Source organism: Mizuhopecten yessoensis, unplaced genomic scaffold (genome assembly GCF_002113885.1).
Source record: "Mizuhopecten yessoensis strain PY_sf001 unplaced genomic scaffold, ASM211388v2 scaffold1391, whole genome shotgun sequence".
Taxonomy (NCBI): domain Eukaryota; kingdom Metazoa; phylum Mollusca; class Bivalvia; order Pectinida; family Pectinidae; genus Mizuhopecten; species Mizuhopecten yessoensis.
This window is the reverse complement of record NW_018404023.1, coordinates 375,083-396,995: the sequence shown is the minus strand read 5'-3', so window position 1 is coordinate 396,995 and position 21,913 is coordinate 375,083. Positions and strand designations below refer to the sequence as shown.

Sequence of the window (21,913 nt, the reverse complement as noted above, 5' to 3'; positions counted from 1 at the left end):
CTGAAATAATCCCCCATTCATTTAGATTACACAATAAATAGTCTTTAATAATGTAAATAAAGAATTGAAATGAAGAATGTAAAGGCCCTTAGTCACAGCCGACTCCGGACCGCTCATAATGACAATGATGTCACCTGTTGGCACTCCTAGCTCAATAGAAATCTTACAGAATTACACAAGATTTACACAGAGCAAATATATCATGCAAATATGATATAATTCTAGGTATAAATGATCAACCTTGAAAATTAAATGAAAAGTATTGATAAGGTGCTAATAAAAATATCCATAATGCCTCTAGATTTGTTATTACTTGAAACCTGTGGGAAGATATTCTGAAGTTTGGATGGAGAATTATATGTGAGGCTTTGGAAAGTAATTTATTACATGCGTTTGTTATTCCTCTGTACTACATTGAATGTACAGCACGCACAACTACAAGTACACACAGTAGCATGTATACAGCTTTCAGTAATTTGTCTTTTCATTAAGGATATATGCTAGGTTGACGTAATAAATTTTCCTTTTTTTCCAAAAGAGTTCCAAAGAAAGAAAATATCTGTCATGGATGATTATTTGAAAAATTGTTAATTTATTGACAACACTTTTGTAAGATACTCAATGGTGCGCACATGTTGGGGTCATTCTGGTACCTACAGTGTCATGAACGTTCCTTAACATATTTTTTTCTCAAAGAAAGCATTCTTGCATTTGAGTTCCATCACATGTCCAATTCTTGTATACAGATTTTGAAACTGACTATCTTGTTATTTTTTCGTTACTGCCCTGATATTTACACAAAGGCAATGCTAGGTTGCCTGCCTTTATGGGAAGTTGGAACATTTTGAAATCACAGTATTACTAGTAATGTTGCAGAAAAGTATTCACATATCAAATATCATGAAAAGCCCCATGACAGTGATGTTATAGTGATAGTGGTAAGTAAATTATAAAAAATATATTTCATGTGTAAAATACTCTTAAATACTATCATAAATGGGCAAGAAGCTCAAAATTGCCAATTAAATTGAAACTCTTCAGCATTGGAGATAAAACATAGTACCAGGACTCGCTACATTAAATACTAATGTAAGGAGAAATTTTCCTTCACCTCAGTAATGCTTTCGTTTAGAAAATCTTAAAGAGTGTCTTCAAGACAAGGAATGTACGTGATACTTAAGGCCAGAACTAGGAGATGATGCTGGTTACCTTAAGTTAAAAATAATCAAGGGAAGTAACTCAGACACAAATCATGTGTATTTTGTGTAAGGTAGCATATGCCCTTAACCTTAATTCGTGCAATGTGTTTCACAGTCAGTTTCTTTGACAGCAGGAAAATTAAATAATTAAATATCCAATCCAAATTGATACAGTACTTTAAAATTCTAAGTTCTATATATAAATGTGATTAATATTTATGCGTACTATATCATAAAATTTTAGAGTGATTTCTGACAGAAATATTGATTTTATTGACGTTTATGGACGTTTGAAATTTTGACTTATGTTTAAGACCGTTTAATGATCTACCCTAGCCCAGAGGTTATTGACTAAGGTAAGGATTATTTACAAAAGTCAAAAGGTAATACATGAGCAGCCATACTATATATATACACTTAGGGTCACCAGGCGTTTCTCCACAGTGGCTGTGTCACCTCATGAGGTGGACCATAATTTATGTAATATTGACCTAAGTACAATATTACATTTAATTGGTCTAACATATACAGTTATTGATCTGACAGTTCCTTTGAAGGTGAAAATATATATGTTTACCTGCTGCGCAAGACATTTAGATCAATTCTGGTCGATAGTGTAAACCTATGGGAAGTTTTTCTCAGTGTTTATAGATCAGCTGTCGGGCAACAAAGACATTCCGAGATGTGAAATATCTTGTATTTGTTCACCCGATTCCGCCCCTGTACCTCCGAGCTTGTCTTTACTGTTGCTAAGTGTTAGCCAGTATGGGGTATTACATTCTCTTATACAAACTTATCAGATATGAGGGAAACTTGGAGTAAATGTTCCTGAATTTTGATAAGGTTTATATGTACAAAATGTTATTAAAAATATTGAAACTGAACATAAAATGTTTTCAATAAAATTACTTGGATATCAGAGTCAATGATAATATGAAAGGCACAGCCTATGAACCATATATACATTCAAAATTAAAATGCTGATTATCAATATTTGAAAAAAATAAATATGACTTATATAAGTTTATGAGAACTGGCCCGTTGAAATATAGTTAAAAACTGGAAAATTGTTCATATTGTGGTCTAATCTTCCCAATCAACGAGAGATATGAAAAAATGAATGTAGATCGAGGTCTGTAAAATTGTTTCATGTATATATATACAAATGATGTTTACCCGATTTTGGGGACAATATTGGCCATCAAAATAGCAGAGTATCTACAGAAAAGGAAAGAGGGTGTTGGAGAAGATCGAGCTAAGGAGTTAACTGGGTGCATCGTCTCCCAGGTAAATGTGAACACAATGAGATAAGGCCATCATAATTCATCACCTTAATCGTTGATGGGAACCGTTTCTTGATAATATTTGCAAATGTCAAATATCTCCCCGTCATAATGGACACGGGTTGTAGACATACAGGACTGTTACTGCCTTTCGCTTCTGGAGTCTATTATTCAATGGAACATTGAAAAGGCAGGCCACAGTTGTCATGCATTGTATTGGTGAACATGTTGAAATAAGTTTTCATCCGTCAAATTATGGAGAATTAATTTCCACTTGGAGTTTGTAAAATTATGATGTGTGAAAACGTCGGGTTTGTATAGAACGCATTGCTTTCAAATTGTCTACATATGTATCAAAAATATTTTCTGTGACTTTATGTCCTAATGATATATTTGACTAAACAGGTTCATAACTGAAATTCAAGTTTTTGAGTGCATTGCAAAGGATCAAATTCACACAGATGTGAAATAAGGAATTTTGGGTTATCTCTGTGAGGTTTTACCATAGAGTCCAGAGTCACTGTATGTGCAAGGATGTTTTTTAAGTTTTTCTGATTCGGAGTTGTATTATGGAGTTTTACTGTAGAACCCTGAGTCGCAGTCTGTATCAAGACAGTTTTTGAATTTCCCTGAATGGAGTTTTACTGTAGAATCCTAAGGAAGTTTTTGAGTTTCTGGGCCCACTTGTATAAAACATCTCAAAGTTAAGGAAATTCTCAAGCAATGTATTGTCTATGGGAAATCTGAGACTTGAGGAAATCTCAAGAGTTGAGATGTTTTATACAAGTGGGCCCTGTGATTTTAGTTCTACCCTAAAAATTCTGAGTCGCAGTCTGAATAAAGAAAGTTTTTTGAATTTCTCTGAATGACATTTTACTGTGGTATCTGTTTACTCCAAGTGAAATTTTACTGTGAACTCCAGGAAGGTTTCAAGTTACTGCTTCAGCAAGATTTTACTGTGAAATCATGAGCCACATTTACTTTGTATTACATCTGTACTTATTTAGATGTGCTTGAGTCTGTTAAAGATTTAACTATTACGTTGTGAGAGATTACCATATCCCTTTTAACTTTTGTTTAGGATGCTTTATTATTTTTTTCTGACAAAATGATTCAAAAATATTTCCGGGGGGTTTGGGAGGTGAAGAGATATTGATTGGGGCAGATGGGGAAGAATTACTGTAATGCTTCAAATTTAAACCAGAACTTCATGTAAGGATGGTAGGAGCTTGATGAACCCAATACCCAGGGAGTTTATACTAATCGCTACAGGAACTGCTATGGATTCCGTTTAGCCATTTAATAAACTAACTTCAGTACATTACATTTTTGTATACCTACTGGTGGGAAAGTAGGTTATGTAATGAAAATATCACTGAATGGTGTGCTACGAGACGGACGAGTATAACGCAGTACTTGTACGAAGAATCCGTGACCAGGAATTCAGTGCGTGGACAGAGCTGTATATATGTGTGGACACCCAGTTGCATCTCTGAGCTGTATTTAATGATAGGTTATAAATGGATTATAGAGGTGATGTGTTTTTCTTCTTAATGTCAACAATATTACCCAGTCATTGCCGTGGTAACCAGGTGTGTGCATGGGTCTGATGCTCAGGTGAGGTATCAATATGATAATTTGTGTGTGAGAGAATGCCAAGGCATAAATACCAGGTCCAGATATCTGGAGGCAGTTGATCATTTTGTACCGTGGCGTTTGGTGTCGGCTCCGATGTCTTTATGGATTTATCATGTTACATGTTCATAGGTACGCTGACAATGTCTAATTATTAACAAAACTCGTTGGCAAGAGTTGTTCTTCCGCTGAACATCCAGTGAAAATTCAAGCTTTCCTTGTACATTGAATTGCTGCTGTGAATGGGACATTGTACGCGCAATGTGTATTATCAACCAAAGTCATTGGCGGGAGTGGCGGCTGATCATTCGGAGGATATTGCTCTACCTCAAATTGATTTGCAACTGTGAATGAAAACATTCAATTAATGTTGTACAAACCTTTATAATTCAGTCGATTTGTTCAAAATCTTTGCTGAAATCCTTAACCTGAATGAGGTATTCGTGTGATGTACATCGAATGTGTATTTGAATTGATTTTTTTTTTTTTTCAAATTTTCACTGGAAATTGAATTTGAAACTCCTGGAAATCTGAAACTACATGGAATATGTCAGTGTCTCTGAAATTGTATTTGATCACATTATTGATACAGTGTAATACTGGCACTTTCAACAGCTGAAAGTGATTTTGTTGTTTGAAGTGTCAAGTGGATTATAACCTTTGAAAGAGTTTGTGGTAATTTTTATTGAAGTAGTATTTTTAAATTCTCTGATAGATTCTATGATATATTAATTGGATTATCACCTTGTAATTAACAGAAAAGGACAAACAACAATGGAAGGACCATGTTTAATTAACTGTAAACATACGTTGACAATGTTACCCAGGTTGGATAATTAAAATACAATATTTTATTTAATCATTTCAGTGTGACTTGAGTTTGATCATTTCAATGTGACTAAGTTTTGATCATTTTGTTGTGACCAGGGTTTGAATAATTGTAATGTGACTTGGGTTTGCGATCAGTTTGATGTGATTTGAGTTTGATTGATCATTTTGATGTGACTCGAGTTTGATCAGTTGCAGTGTGACTCAATCTTGACATTTTAGATTTGCTTGAATTTGATCATTTTGATGCGACTTGAGCTTGATGTAATTTTCTGTCGTATTATTCTCCGTGATGATACAGTATGAACGTACAGTGTTCCTACTCTGTGTTGTACTCGTTGACGTCAGTGAAGATGAGGATGGGCTCAGAATAATCTCTGACACCTGATTTCGGTAAAACATCTCAGCGATGTCCACGCCAGCCATAGACTTGAATGCAAGACACAAATATGTGTGTACTAGCAAGGTAAGATTGCTAATTAATGCTAGAATATTTGGGCATTTGAATCTAATAAAAAAAAAATGTTTTATTTTACAACAATTATGAAACAAGTTTTTTCAACTTTAATCTATCTTGTCGACCTGATGAAAGTATGTACGAGGTTTAAAGTGGTAAACAAACGTGACCTTATATCTTTTTACATCCAATCAGGGATTCAAACCCCAGTCCTCTTGGTGAAAGGCAAGTGCACTGTTCACTATGCCATCCAACCACTGATTTGAATTTGAATGAAAGAGTCTTTTAGCCTTTTAACTTTTGTCTGGGATGAATTATTAATTTTTTCTGACAAAATGATTCAAAAATAATTCCGGGGGTTTGGGGGGTGTAGAGATATTTGGGCGGATGGGGAAGAGTTACTGTAATGCTTCAAGTTTAAACCAGAACTTCATGTAAGGATGGTAGGAGCTTGATGAACCCAATACCCAGGGAGTTTGTTACACTGAATGCAGTTGATTTATACTGATCGCTACAGGAACTTCTATGGATTCCGTTTAGCCATTTAATAAACCAACTTCAGTACATTACATTTTAGTACCTGCAAGTATTTTCCTTTTGTATTAAACTTTTCCATTTCATTTAAGGCCTTGTTTCCCATATGTGTTTGTCATATTTCCCCCATTATTAACTGTTTTATCATTAGTCTGTTCTGAAGTATTTATTTTTAGTATTTCCATTTTGATGGGCAAAATTGAGACTAGATGATATTCTATTGGTGATCTTATCTTCTCAGCAAGAATTTTATTGTGGGAAATTTCCCAGTATACAGCATGCTCATGTTATATATACATTTTAATGTAGCTTGCAATATGATTGAACTTATCAGGCAAAATAATACTAGTAATACAAATTACATGATGTCCATAGGTGTCGACCTCTGAAACCTCCAATGAGGGAGATCTCTAGATCTGGACTTCCCCATTCCACATTTCCAATGAGGGAGAAAGTGCATGAAACACGACTGAAACTGCTTTGCTCAATTTGTCTTCCCCCTTTTTATGTATCAAAATAACTCCAAAAAGCATTCATTTGATTCAGACACCTGTTATGATCATTACACACACCCTGCAGTAACTAGGAGATCATTTGACCACAGGATGGAGATTTTGAACCTGAATGAGGGAGTTTTGAAGGAGATTGGTAAATTTTGGTCAAAATGAAGAAGCTCCCTTCTAACTAGGGAGGTTTGATAGCTATTGATGTCATTGACCTAAGATGATGACATCAAGGATCCGATAATTTTACTGTGATAGTTTGTTTATTAGGTGACTATATCCTGTAAGGTCGTGTGCTGTGACGTATTGTCTCACTGTACTGATCAAGGTCCACGCTTGTATTAGATAATTAAGGCAGATGATTACAAATCCATACCTACATTAATGACATATTGAGTGGGAGCTAGGATGTCATTTTGTTGTACAGTCTTGTCATCGGTGTGTAGGTGATGAGTATGCTAATTTAATGAAGGCCTCTGTGGAGTGTTCCAGCATCAGATGGCGACTTCAAAACACAAAGGTTCATCTCTGCATGATTAAGAATCGTGCCAATACTAAAGTTGTTTTTTTGCGCATCTCTAAATCCTTGGCTGTTATTTATTCTAGAAAATGGGTTAATTCTTTTAATGGTGCAGATATGATTATAAATTTGCAATCATCATCGTTTCAGCGAGTTCAGTGTGGTTGACTTGTAATTGGTGCTGGCTGGCTTGGTAACAAATAATCAAAGGATACATTTACATGTACGGTGAATTATTAATGGATTCTTAACCCCACATTTGATAAACGACGGTGCAGATTGAAATTATCTTAAATGACATTATAAATATTAGGCAATGTTAGTAGATATTGATTTAATGATAAATTCAGTGACCTAAATATTATTTTGCAATAAAAACTGTTATTATTTCGTTCCAAAGGTTAATACTAATGATTTTGAGTTCATATTGAATGATGACAAAAATGTATTGTGTAATATGTGTTGTACGTGTAACAGGTAATAACATCTCGATACAAACCTTTCAACCCTAAGGACGGACCCGATAAATGATAGCTGGTGTTTGAGTTCTGTGAAGAAATTAAACCCAAGATTGTAAAATATGTCACTTAAGGATCCCTGCCCCACTAACTACACTGTTGTTTTTCGTATATACAGTAACCTCCCCTTAATTTTGCTTTGAATATAACTGTAGCAGAGTTAGGGCAGAACACCTCCAAAGCTCATCTGGTTGGGTCGACAGTATAGCAGTCAGAGATCCAGGCTTCAAATCCTGGTACAAGCCCGCTATATATAATTTGTTTTCACTCAGAACATTGTTAATAAATATATTTCATCATTTTATTGGTACTCTTCATAAACATCCTGCTAGGTATGGTTTTCTTTCCAAAAAAGATATATCAAAGTTATAGTAATGCCAGAAAAAAATTCCAATTGTATAGCTACATTTTTTAGATTCACTTCCCTGATCTAGAACTTAAAATGTTACTGACTAAATACTTTACAATTTCCGAGTTGACAGCTAGAGAGTGAATTGTCTGTTGTGTCGATACAAAACATTCCAATATTTACACTTCATACCGGTATTTGTTGAAGTACAGAGGATGTATATTTAAGATATTGCTAACAGTCTTAAAATTTATTGAAAGGTCCACTGTTGACAGATATTTTGATGACAGACTCGCTGACAAAATTTCATTTTGATAAAAGACTCGCCATCAGACTTCAGTTTTAATGATAGTTTCATGTAGATGTTGATTATAGAATCACTTACAGACATACACTTTAATGACAAGTAAGCTCACTGAAATGTACACTGGGATGTTTATTACAGATTTGCTGACAGTTCTGTATTGCATTTCAACAATAGAGTAAAATGTCAATTTCAATGACAGATTTGATACAGGATTCCAACCATGGACCACCAATCCTTATATACTGTGCTTTAACTAACCGCGTCACTGGGTCAACCCCTGGCCCAGGTATTTTTACTTGAGTCATATCAAAAACAAAATAAAAGGGAGGTTACTGAATATATGTAAAACTACAGTAGAATTCTCTAGTGATTTTCAAGTGGGACAAGAAGGATCACATGTACTAGATTTGAACGACAGATTTGCTGACAGACTTTATATATTTGATTGAAAGATTTGCTGAGAAGAATGATAACGAAACATAAAACTGGGCATCAGCAGGGTTCAGGGGCTCTTTAAAGTGTTGAAATTGGTTATACCTGGCCAGATAGGGTGGTGTGAAATAAAGGGGGTATAATAAAGGGGTTATCACAGCCCTTTATCAGATAATGTGTATACTATTGTAGGTGTGTCAACATATACTCTCTCGCCTTGATCCCGTAGTGTCACTCACGGGAGATTGTAACTTCCCGGTGATTTCCTCACTACAGATAAGATTTGTCTACAATAAATACAGATAAAACCGCTTTATTTCTTCAGACTTTTGTGGTGTCCTGTGTTGCAGGCCTACTTGTGTTTTGTATAACAGGTATTCTGCATTATCATCTGTAAGCTGGGATTTACTGTGAGAGTTATAAAACATACATAAACTTTATGCCCTGTAGTAGCCATTGCTTATATAGCAATTGCTAAGAACCATCAACTACTGTAAGAAATATGAAAAACTTTCTGCCCTTTAGTAGCCAAAGCTGTTACAGCAATCACTAAGAACCATCAACTAATGTAAGAAATATGAGACACACTTAAACTGTCTGCCCTTTAGTAGCCATTGTTGTTATAGCAATCGTTAAGAACCATCAACTACTGTGAGAGTTATGAAACGTACATAAACATTCAGCCCTTTAGTAGCCATTGCTGTTATAGCTAAGAACCATCAGCAAATGTTACAGCACTTTATTATTTCTATTGCATCACCTGCCAAGACAATGTGACATTTCAGGATCAGACTGTCGGGTCCATATCGACTGAGTGTCGTCATTCACTTAAAGGTTTCCATGCAATAACTCTTGAAAGAAAAGTTTTGCTTTCATGAAATTTCTTTCAAACACTAAAAGCTTCAATTAAGTTAGATTTTCAGCCATATTAGACATTCAATATGGCCGTCAGTCGCCATCTTGGATTTTAGCACCTGAAGTTAATTGAAACAAGTGTTTTTGTATGATAACACTGGAAGGAATGTTTTGATTTTCAAGAAACCTCCTTCAAATACATTACATGTAATTACCTGCCCAAGTAATTACCTGCCCAAGTAATTACTTACCTGCCCAAGTAATTACCTGTGCAGGTTATCGGTTAAAGCAACATATTTCAAAGAGGACAACATAATTTTAATTCTCAGCCTGCAGTAACTTCCAGTTATGAAATTATATTTAAGAAAAAGAAAATTATAGAATTATAGAAAAACAAGCTATGGGTTACACTTAGTCCACTCTTTTAATGATGGTTGTGAGAGAATCTGTTCCTGGGGTGTGTTAGATCAGGCCTGTAGTCCTATACTTTGTTTCTGTAGGCATTTAATACTAACCATGATTCGTGTTGACATTGATTGAAACCTAACAAAGGTAGCTGTTACTTAAATCTTAGTAAAGTCTACAGAATAAGACCCAGTCCACATACCTGGGAGAAGTACTTCATTGTCAATTCACACCTAATTGTGATACGGTATATGTAGATAAAGGCTATTCTGAGGTAGATAAAAGTAATTCGAAATAGAAGACAGAAATCTAACTCCTGTAAAATAAACTTTTAAGTCCATAGCTGATCATTTTGAGGAATGAAGTAACCAAAGATATTTCAAGCAATTATCATATAAAAATAAATGTTTGTATAGTTGGTATTTGATCCTGCGAAGGGCGTCTTTGAGAGGGTGTCAACTTTCCTTTGGTCACCAACAGAACACTCAGAGTGTGTGAGCAATAAAAACAGGAAGAGAACTCATCCAGGTAGATATAACTTATAACAGTGGTGGATGATAGTATCAGTTTATATCTAAATAGGAATTTGAGTCAAATAGTTGAGATTGAATTATCGACTTTTTTTTATAATTCTCTACTTGACTGTATAATAACCTCATTGGTTAAGGATCCCCGTACCACTGCCAAAAACGGTAACCAAGAATTGGAATCTGCTTTTTCTTCCGACTTTATTATTACAAGCTTTGATAAAATATTTCGGAAATAGAAAACTACGGTGTACCTTGCAGGACTTTTATGTAAGATATAAAGATGAAATAAACAAAATGTAATTAACAGCAGTGTTCTGAGTGTCGGAAAGACAGCGTGGCTAGACCGGGATTCAAAGCCTTAACATCAGACTGGTAAACTATCACTCTAACCAATTGAGTTATTTAGTTGATGGAAGTGACCTGGCCAAGTTGTTCTACAGTTATGGCCTGTAACAGAAGTTAAAGGGAGGTCACTGCATATAGGATAAAACACAGTGCAATGGGACAGATATCCTTAATACAGATTGGGTCAGTGTAGTGATGGCCTGTTTTAACCAGTCTGCTAATGTAATGATATGTACGAATCAGTTTTTGACATTCAAGGGACACAACTCTTCACTGAAACATAGTTCTGCCTGATAGCAGTTTAAACTTTGTCCATTAATTATGCATAAAGTGGCACCATGGCTTTTACATGTTAATGTTTTGTTTGAAGCTTATTAATGGCTAATCATCCATACTGTTGACTGGTTTAGTGTAGTATGACTGGGTAGAGGACTAATAGAATCTATCGCTACTGGTTGTGTAAGATAGAGAAATCTCAACCCGAGGACTAAGATTTTTTGTCCAGAACGAGGCTTGCCGAGTTCCGGACAAAAAATCTTAGACCGAGGGTTGAGATTTCTCTATCTTACACAACCAGTAACGATTGATTATTTTTCTCCCATATCTAACAGTATTTTAATGTGAAATAAAGGTAAACATGGACCCAAAACACATACAGGCAATTTGTTGATGGATTGTTGACGTGACGTCATTGTATTGTTGAAGTGACGTCATGCCATTGTTATGAATAGGGGAATCCCCCCGTCTCAACCCTAGGGCGGAGACAGATAAATCTAGCACCGGCAAAACGGGAGATAAATCTGTCAGGTGTGGGAGAATGTGTTGTCACAGTCTTCAGCATGGTATTTCAGTAAGCTTAAGGTAGCACTCAAAAGTGGGCATTGATCTGCGCTATCTCTAGGAGGCAAATGCAGCAAGATACTTCCTCAAGCACACATTTGTGTAATGCACATGCGTACATTATGCAAATGGAGGCACATCCTTCAATTACCTTAGCTTATTTGACATTTAACCCAGTAAACCCAATGAGCTACTGAAAAAAACATTCGTAAAAGCATGCAATTTTGTTGAAAAACATTGGGAAAAAAAATTACTGTATAAAATGAAATCCATAATAATACTACAGTACCCACAGCTGAGATGTAATTCCATATCACATTTTAATTATTATTTACAAGCGACTACAATTTAAATTTATTTTATTTTACATGTTCAGTCAGAAAATGTTCAAATTCCATCCCATTACCATTTGAGAGCTGTAGTGATTCCCATACCATATTTCAGGAGGAGGTCCTTACCAGTTCCTAGTGATTGTACACTTTATTGGGGTAATGTGATTTTCAAAGATTTTAATACTTGATGACATCCTGTTTTTCAGACGATCAGTCGAGCCAGCAGTCGTAAGTCGCGCCCAGCCAGCAGTGGTTCACGCCTGGAGACGGGGCACAGCTCCGACAGCGACACAGACAATGAGGACGTCACACGACACAAACCTCATCTGGAGGTCGACTTCGCCACCGTGGATATCACGGACGAGAAGGCATTTGATACGGATCTCGAGATCGAAGGTATGCTTTATAATTTTCAGTATCCTTAATGAACGATACAAGAAATTTATGTCACTAAAGGACGCTTTGTGTGTAGAGGCTTGATGATTGCAAAGATATCTAGGGTAAAATTTAGGTATGACATTATTTTACGTTATTTAATAGAACAGTAAAATCTAGGTAAATCTTGTATAGCTCAAGCAGTGGCTATGCATTCAAGGTTAGACAATAATTTTGTTTATGAGTTCAAAGGTCTAACCGATTATTTGCTAGTCCTACGTCAATGTAACTAGTCCGAGATTTGATTTCCTGAAGGAAACATCTCCAGCACGAAACAGAAGAAAGTGATTATAAGGAACATAAAATAACTACCGTCATAAAGATAAGGGGAGGTTTTAGGAAAATTCTGTTAATTATAAAGCAATATATCTGTATTTTTAGCAGTTTTCCAAAAATGAAATTCCTATTTCATACCCTACCTATCAGATGATATTGCTATAATAGGACCAGTTAGGTTAGTTGATTCACTAGTTCTTGCTGAAATCTACAAGTCTAGGACACGGTGTCCATAATACTTGATATCACTGTATATATAATTGTTTTTGATGGGGTCTAGTTGAAGATCTGGTATATTTACAGGTCATCCTATTATAAAGGGTTCTGTTAAGATGGGGTACACTTTTCGGGTACCCAATCACCTATAAGTGACACCTTTATAGATATAGGTATCGTGAAGATGTCATGTCCTTGTACATCATTACAGAAAACTTATGTAGAGTAAAACCCTGTTATACTGCCATCATTTTTGCAGAGAAATATCGGCATTATAAAGGGGTTAGGTGATAATTTGAAGGAAATGTATGAGGAATTCTTAAGAAATGAGAAAATGGGACATAAAAATATGTTGGCGGTAAATGAGGCGGCAAATGAAACGAGGGCATTATATTGAGGTTTTACTGTAGTCCAAATTTTTGGTAGATTATGCAACAAATCTATATTCTGTTATCTGGTGGGATTTAGTTCGATGTCTCAGGTGTAATTAACAAATGCTGAATGACACAAATTAATTATTGCCAAACCTTAGGCTGTTTTCATGTTTAAAATGAAATAATGAAGAGATATCTTCTATCTTCTGTACAACTTATATTACCATGGGGAAAAAAATCTGTAAATATTTCATATAGCCCTTTCAAAGTGGTTTTGTTAATACAGCAAATTGCTGATTTCAAATTCTAAAAACTATCCGTTGTGCCATGCAGAAGTTTAGATCTCACATTTTTTTTTTGGGGGGGGGAGTTGGTTTAGATGTTTTCAAAGATTAAAGTTTTATGCAATTTTTCCAGATTTGAAGATGAAAAATTTTCAATTCAAATTTAACTTAATTTAAATCAAGCTTTTTCTTTAGAACTTAGATAATGTGCTCAAATCATAGAACAATTTTTCAGATAACAATTTTTCAAATAAAAATTATACAATAACATTTGATGTTTCAATTTAAAGTTCTTTTCAAACCGTTCAATGGTCCTGTTGAATTTCACATAGGTTGGCGTTAATGATATAGCGATAGGGATCATTACCGTTACTTAAGTAGGTTATTATCTGTGCAATTATTTATAAATTTATCAAAAAATATTTATTCTGCATGACGAAGTAGATGTGCAGTGATTTAAGTGTTGAAAGGACTCAATCAGGTAGATAAGGAAGAATATACTTATGTGAGAAATATTGACAGGTAACGTAGAGATCTGTAGACTGTATACATACATATATCTATACATTTACACACTAAAACATTAAACATAAGGAAGAATTCTGGAGAGAACTGTGCATACTTGCCACCTTGAGAACTTTCCATGGGGAGATTCTGCGTGTTCAAAATTAAAAAGATAAATAAAATGTGTATATAAAACCTAGATACAAAATAACCCTTTAAAATGATTATACGTTGAGTAATTCTTTCAGATGAAATCATTGGATCTTAAAATATAGAAACAGTTTAGAATGTTCATTGGTTGGAAATACCAAGTTTAAGGCCCAAAATCGGGAGTCTCCCCGCTAAATAGGGAGGGTTGGCAAGTATGACTGTACAGCCATGGCCCCCTCGGAACAAAATATTAGTCTCTTCAATTTCTTTCATGTTGCATATAATAGTCCCAGTAATTTTTTATATTGATTAAAAATTTCTGAAATTGGCCCTTTGTTCTTTAAGATCTAGGATATAAATGAAAGAGGAGAACAGATACTATTTCCTGGACAACTGTTCCACCATTTTAAATGGCTATATGTGAGATCATGTTAACCTTTTCACCCCTATGTAACTTTAGTAGACTCTACCATGATTGATATGGATGAGTCCATTATGGTCTACAGTGGTGAAAGGGTTAAGGATCCTTGTCCCACTACAGGCAACCTCCCCCTCATTTTGTTTTGGATATAACTCAGCGCATTTGATTAAGTGCACTTCTCAATCTGTTGACCAATTACCTCAATTGGTTACAGCGACCGTATAACAAACTGAAGTCTGGTGTTCAAATTGTGGCCTAACCCCACTGAATTTTTCCAATCAGAACACGGTTGTTGATTACATTTTGTTAAATCCATCTTAATTTATTAAGAACTGCAATTCCTTTAAGCTGTTGGTTTCTTTTCCGAAATGATAATTTATCAAATGATAATTTATTAAAGCTATATTCATGCAGTAAAAACGGTTTCGATTATATTTTGTTTATTTCATCTTTATTATTTCTCAAAAAAGTTCAGCAAGGTAAAGTTTTCTTTCAGAAATGATTTATCAAAGTTTATTATAGCCGTGGTGAAAGAAAAGTTTCCAACACTAACAGTAGTTACAGTTTTTGGCAGTGGTACGGGGATCCTTAAAAAAACAGTACCTTAATCATATTCTGAGTGTGTTGGCCAAGCCTATGCATATCAAAAGACTGTATGATGATGATATATTTGTGGTTTTGTTAGTGCCTTCCTACGGGAGTCACATGGAAATGATCTCGGACTTCCAGGCTCTCCGCCTGTCCTATTGTATGGACAGCAGCCTCAAGTTCATATCCGACATGAACGATGTCTATAAAACCATCAGTATGTAAAGTTACGCACGTTGGTAGCTTTGGTTGTACATGTATAGAAAATAGTGAATTTTACCGTCAGTTTGTGAACTTCCACATGTGGTAGACTTCAGCTTGGCTGAATACCTTAAATAGTCATGTATTGTGCACATTTTTTAAGAAAATCGGGTAATATCAAGAAAGGCCTGTGCATAATACGCAGAAACAATTCAAAATTGATGTGGATTCAGTTTATAAACTTCCACATGTGGCTGGTTTGGTTGTATAGAAACTGTGGATTTTATTGTCAGTTTGTGAAGTTCCACATGTGGTAGCTTTGGTGCTATAGAAAATAGTAGATCTTGTGCATGTGCTTATCTGCCATGGAATATATAAAGCATTGTTATGAATGACAAGGTATGTCACAGCCTTTTTTGCAAATGGCATCCCCATAGTTAATCAAGATGCTTAATAAATTTCAAAGATGTTTGTTCCATATTGCTCCTGCAGTAAGCCCATGCCTGGTAATAAGCCCACCCATATTTTTCTCAGTTCAGTAGAAATGCCAATAAGTGATATATTTCACTGTTCTGTAATACACCCACCCTACGTTACTTTGAGTCAAGAGATGACGTTTCTGTCCCCTGGGCTTATTGCAGGATGAATACGGTAAGTGTAGGATTCTTACTATCAAATGACACTGTGTTTGACAAAAATGTTATAATAAGAAGCGGTTTTCTGATTCAAAATTTGAGCTATACATCATCATCTTCAGCTATGGTTGATATTTCATATTTTCTCTTTTTTAACTCATTCACCCCTATAATTTCATAATGAACTATTCCAACCTTTGAATTGGAAGAGTTCAAATGTGCATTTAGGGGTGAATGAGTTAAGCCACAGCAAAACAAAACTTGCCTGGTCAGAACATTTCAAAATGTTATTTGACATTAAAATACTGTGAAGTGGAAATTTTGCGTTGTTAACCGTTTTAACTGATCAGGGTGTGGACATTTTGCGTTGTTACCCTTTAACTGATCAGGGTGTGGACATTTTGCGTTGTTAACCGTTTTAACTGATCAGGGTGTGGAAATTTTGCGTTGTTACCCTTTTAACTGATCAGACTGTGTACATTTTCACAATAGCAATAGTTCTGAAATCCGTGAATTCTATTGATCAAAAATATATATAATGTACTATAAAGGAATATTTGTGTATGAATATTTTTGCACAAATTTATTTGACGCGAAAAACACAACCATTTCCGCACTGTCAAAATTTCCACTTTTACATTATCATTTTTGGGAAATGAACCAGTTGTCATTTAAAGAAAATTATTTTATTTAAAGTATTATGTTAAAGTAGTATTTTGATTTTATAGAAAACAATTTTTGTTATTTTTGTTTCTTTGTCTTTTAGAATGTGATATTACAATGGGTACATGTATTATAGTATTTTTCTATCTGTTTTTTTTTTAAAACTTTTGTTATCAAAGCATGTGCATTAAATCTGATTGCTTGTGTTGTAACTTCCTTTCCACTGTCTGTATCATTATACAGGACTTCTAGCTTCTACAGGGCGGATACGACTAAATAACAGTGCTGTCTGAAAGGGATATTATCAATAATGTATTTTTTAAGTATCTATGAAAGATAAAAAATTAAAAAAATAGAAAAAAAAGCAAAAAAAAAGCATAAAAATAATTTATGAGAGAGGTTACTGTGACAAAGACAGATAACCATGGCAATATACAAATAACTATATAACAGACAAATAACCATGAAAATAAACCAATACCTATAAACATCAGATGAATAGCTATAATAACATTTTCAAGCCATTGTACTTTGAAAATTTCTTTTTTCTGATTAAATTATTTTGAAATCGAATCAAAAACTTTGGGGGACATTGTACTTGGATTTTTTTTTTCTAATGAAACTATTTTGCATTCAGTTCAAATCTTTCCCAAAATTTCAGACAAGCAAGAAATGATCTCAATAGATTGTCTTTAATGGGTGAATGATTAAAATTCCTGTGAAACTATAGGCAAATATTATTTTTGTATTTTTGTCAGCCATATTATGTGCATAAAATATAATTTTCAGGATTCAGTAACTCAGAAAAGTTAACTGTTATTCATGTATGGAATGATGTGTAAAAAGAAAGTACAAATTAACCATATTTTATGTTGTATATTAGGGCTTCCTTCCCGTAATCAGTTAACATTAACAAAAAATATTTCATGCATATATACTTTTATAATGTTTCAATTCTAATCAATATATTACTATCCTCAAAGTTCTGTTTCTGATGTTATAAATTTTACCATGATCAATTCTATAACTCTCTGTAATACCTTTTTTATATAAACTCATATCATAATGGAGTTTAACTGTGATTTTCATCCTGACTGTGATATTTTAACAATAAGAAAGAGTCCTGACTTGTTATCCATATATTTCAATACCAAATCTAAAAGTCAAAATCTTATACCACGAATAATCGAGTACATAGTATGTCATTAATGAATTACCTCCCCTTGTACCTTGTTATTTTTGACTTAACCCTCCTGGACCTTTTCATGACAGACTTGCTTCCCCCAAACCTTGCAATTACCGACTTTCCTCCACTGAACCATGTCATTGCTAACTTACCTCTCCTGGACATTCCCATTACAGATTTACCTCCCTAGTATCTGGTCATAACTGAATTACCTCCCCTATGCCATACCATTACTGACTTGCCTCCCCTGAAGTTTACATAACTAACTTATATCCTTTGTATCTTGTCATAACTGAATTACCGCCCCTGGACCATGTCCTAACTGAATTTCCTCCCCCTGCACCTTACCATTACTGAATTTCCTCCCTTGTACCTGTCATAACTGAATTACCTCCCCTGGACCATGGCCTAACTGAATTTCCTCCCCTGCACCTTACCATTTCTGAATTACCTCCCTTGTACCTTACCATAACTGAATTACCTCCCCTGGGCCTTGTCATAACAGGATTACCTCCCCTGGACCTTGTCATAACTGAACTACTTCCCCTGGACCTTGTCATTACAGAATTACCTCCCTTGTACCTTGTCATAACAGAATTACCTCCCCTGGACCTTGTCATAACTGAATTACCTCCCCTGGACCTTACCATTACTGATTTACCTCCCATGGAAATTCCTGTTACAATGTAGTCTTAATATTCCCTGTACCTTGTCTTTACATATTCAACTCCCCTTTACTTTGGCATTACAGAATTACCTCCCTTGTACCTTGTCATAACAGACTTACCTCCCCTAGCCAGTGATCATTTGTTTTAAGATGCATTTAAGCCTTGATAATACTGGAAAATCATGGAACAGGTATAAATTAAGATTGTCAGACTTTAGTTGTACGGTCAGTTTAGACAGTGTCTAATGAACTGTTGGTTAAGTTGCACTTAGTATCTGTACACTGGAAAGTGATTATTGCATGCATTCACGATAAAATGTAAAGACAACCTCGCACCAGATGGCGCTGTTTACCAGGAGTCTATACAGCACCTGTACAGTATACAGCACTGGATTTACAGCATTTTATCTTATCTCAAACTTTACTGCAACATGAAACCAGAAAACTTACACAGCTTTTGAAATTTCTGCTTCAAGACTATATGTATTCCATGGTATTTTTGTTGTTCTGGCCTACTTATTTTGCTATGTCGATTAGTAACCTGTTAAAAATGCAAATATCAAATTTGCAAATTCTTTGTCATTTTCATAGACATTTTTTGGACAATTGACTATCAACTGTGTAGAATGAATTTTTGGCAAAAATATCAAAAGCACTTTATATATACAGAAAAATAATTGGAAATCAAAATGCTCATACCTGGTAAGTCATTGCTGTATACAGTATGTTCTTACTTCGAGAAAAATTACACGAAAACACAACAAGCTTTCAGTATCAATATTATAATGATAATTGTCACCTGGCCACAGTATCAAAACACTTATAAACTTAAAGAACTTTCTTAATTAAAAGATTTATTATTAAATTTAACATTATCGTTTAACTCATTCACCCCTGAAGACACATTTGAACTATTCCAATTCAATGGTTGGAATAGTTCATTATGAAATTTCAGGGGTTACTGTTATAGAATAAGATTTTACGCATTTTATAATGCAATGTTTAAAGTCGACAGGTGATATCTTATCATGAATTCATAAACTTTTGACTGAATTAATAAATGCAATTTGAGAATTTATAACATTCTTAAAGTTAGGATTTTATTTTTTTTAAATTCTGTGATTCTGGGGCCTCGAATGATCTGCAGTGTTAAGTTACTGTCAGAAATCATCTCTCTAGTGCCTAGATTAGTGATATCTGTATGTCAGTTTTTGTTTGTTGTTCATCCAGTATTCTGATATTTTAAGGACATGGCTCCGTGTTCTTAAAATTTAAAGTCAATACAGTAAAACAAAAGTTTAGAAAATATTTATGCTTGTAACTTTCTCAGGGAATCAATATTGCAACTACAGCCAAGATTTTTTTGTATTCTTATGTCTGTATAAACATTTTGTCTCTCCATCTTTTTTACTCTAACAATTGCAGAATGGTTGCATTTCACTCTTGATGACAATGATGAAAATGTGAATGAAACATCAGATGTTGGTGAGATGCTCCCTCAAACATTAGGTCAAGGTCATGATCAGTACTTATTTTTCAGGGTCAAGGTCACGAATAGTTAGCTCGGTAAAGGTTTATACACTGTAGCTCAAGGTCACATAGTATTTATATTTTTTCAGTTTAGATGCAAAACTGTAATATTGGTTGGCCAAACCTTATGTCAGTTACGTCCACGTCAATTTCAATGATTTGCATATGAATGTAATTAGTGGATGAAATTGACATGAGCATGTTGAGAAATGGCAATCAATGGTGCAGTTCTGCATCTTAAGAGAATTGATCTATGTTTGGTAACTGGGGATATTTAATTACACCAGTTTGGTTAAAGGAGTAAGAACTGGTGGTATGGAGATCAAATTTGCAGAATGTGAAAATTATATTCCGATCGGCCACCTTAACATGTAATTTTGAGGATTTGGAACTTTTCTTTGTTACCTAACATAGTTAGTGGAATCAGTGGGTTGTTGTACTATAAGTTAATATGATGGTGAAGGTTTACATAAATTACACATAATCCGACCTCAACACTTTTATCTTATTACTTCTTTGAACATAAATACATGTGATGGTATTAAAAAACTTATTTTAACTCTCTTAGAAACTGCAAGAATTTTCTGTTGACATAGAAATATACTTACCGTATGGATATGGTTTTCAAAAATAACCACTAAACATGGGGTAATTGTGTGAGGTTAATACTGTTTAGTGTCTTGTCAGCTGCTGACATTCTGAAACTTGACATCATCTAAGTGTGATAATAATTTTATTTTAAATAATTTTTAACCCATTCACCCCTGAAGACACTTTTGAACTCTTCCAACTCAAAGGTTGGAATAGTTCATTATGAAATGTCAGTGGTGAATGAGTTAAACATCCTTTCTGTGAAACTTTTGAAAACTGCTTCAATTTTTAACCCTTTCACCCCTAAAGTCACATTTGAACCTTACCAAATCAAAAACTGGGCGAGTCCAGTTTAAATATGTGGGGGTGAATGAGTTAAGCATTTGCTATGATACCATACATTATTATGTATGTTATATAGAAATGTTCTATGTACAATTGTTGTTGTATATAAGCAATGTCAGTTTCAAGTTTTACCAAAGTTCCAGGTAAAAGGTCAATCGGTATGATGTATCGGGGTATACAATTTCTACTCTTGGGTGTAATTGCTACATCTGCCATTTTGACGTACTTCTGTTATCAGGAGCATTGGCTAAAGTTGCTTGAAAAATATCAATATTCAGTCAAGTTTTAATTACGTTGAATTCATTAGGGATACAAGAAATTACATGTTCTCTTTTCAATTCTGCATGTTGAAGAAAAACTGCTGAAAAGTAGGTGGTTTTTTTTTGGTATTGTTTTTTTTTCTCCAAACGAATTCATGATTGATGTATGCCAATATGAACAGTAATTATAAAACAATGTGGCCGACTTCTGTGTCGGGTGAAATATGAAACAAACAATAAACATCAATAGAGATTTAAGCTGGAAATTGAGTAATCAGAAGGAAATGCATTTCGTTTGACTTCCTCTGCTGATTGGTGAGTGTTTGATTTGTTTACAGGTAACTAAGGACCGAGTGCCTCAATCGTCCACATATTGTACCTGCATGTTGTTTGAATATTGATGCATCACCTTGATTTATTTCTGTGTATTGATTTGTATTTGTTTGAAATTGGTTGTGTAAACTTGTTTTATTGCTTCAAATATTAAGGAAGAGGATATTGCCAGAAGTTAAAGGAATCGATTAAAGGATTTTTTTTAAAATATTTATCCGAGGATATTTTGAAAAAATATAAAATAATGTTGATTATGATATTTAAAGAATGTTCAATTGTTCCCTGGACATGTGAAATAAAAATGTACGTTATCATTCTGTGCATGCTCAACTCTAAATGAGGTCAGCAATTATCACTGTATTACTCGGTACACAATATTTCC

At 34.4% G+C, this 21,913-nt stretch overlaps 1 protein-coding gene across 4 annotated transcripts in view; it reads left to right on the top strand.

Annotated features, from left to right (window-relative positions):
- LOC110461271 (leucine-rich repeat-containing protein 74B-like) overlaps nucleotides 1-21,913 on the top strand; it is an 84,386-nt gene that overhangs the window by 40,433 nt on the left and 22,040 nt on the right. Inside the window, exons 2-4 of one of the 4 annotated variants that reach the window (XM_021514690.1) lie at nucleotides 12,079-12,268; nucleotides 15,218-15,337; nucleotides 16,723-16,740. In XM_021514690.1, the coding sequence (XP_021370365.1) occupies nucleotides 12,079-12,268; nucleotides 15,218-15,337; nucleotides 16,723-16,740 (328 nt within the window). The remainder of the gene's footprint in view (nucleotides 1-12,078; nucleotides 12,269-15,217; nucleotides 15,338-16,722; nucleotides 16,741-21,913) is intronic. The other 3 variants (XM_021514697.1, XM_021514706.1, XM_021514711.1) reach the window with 3 other exon arrangements.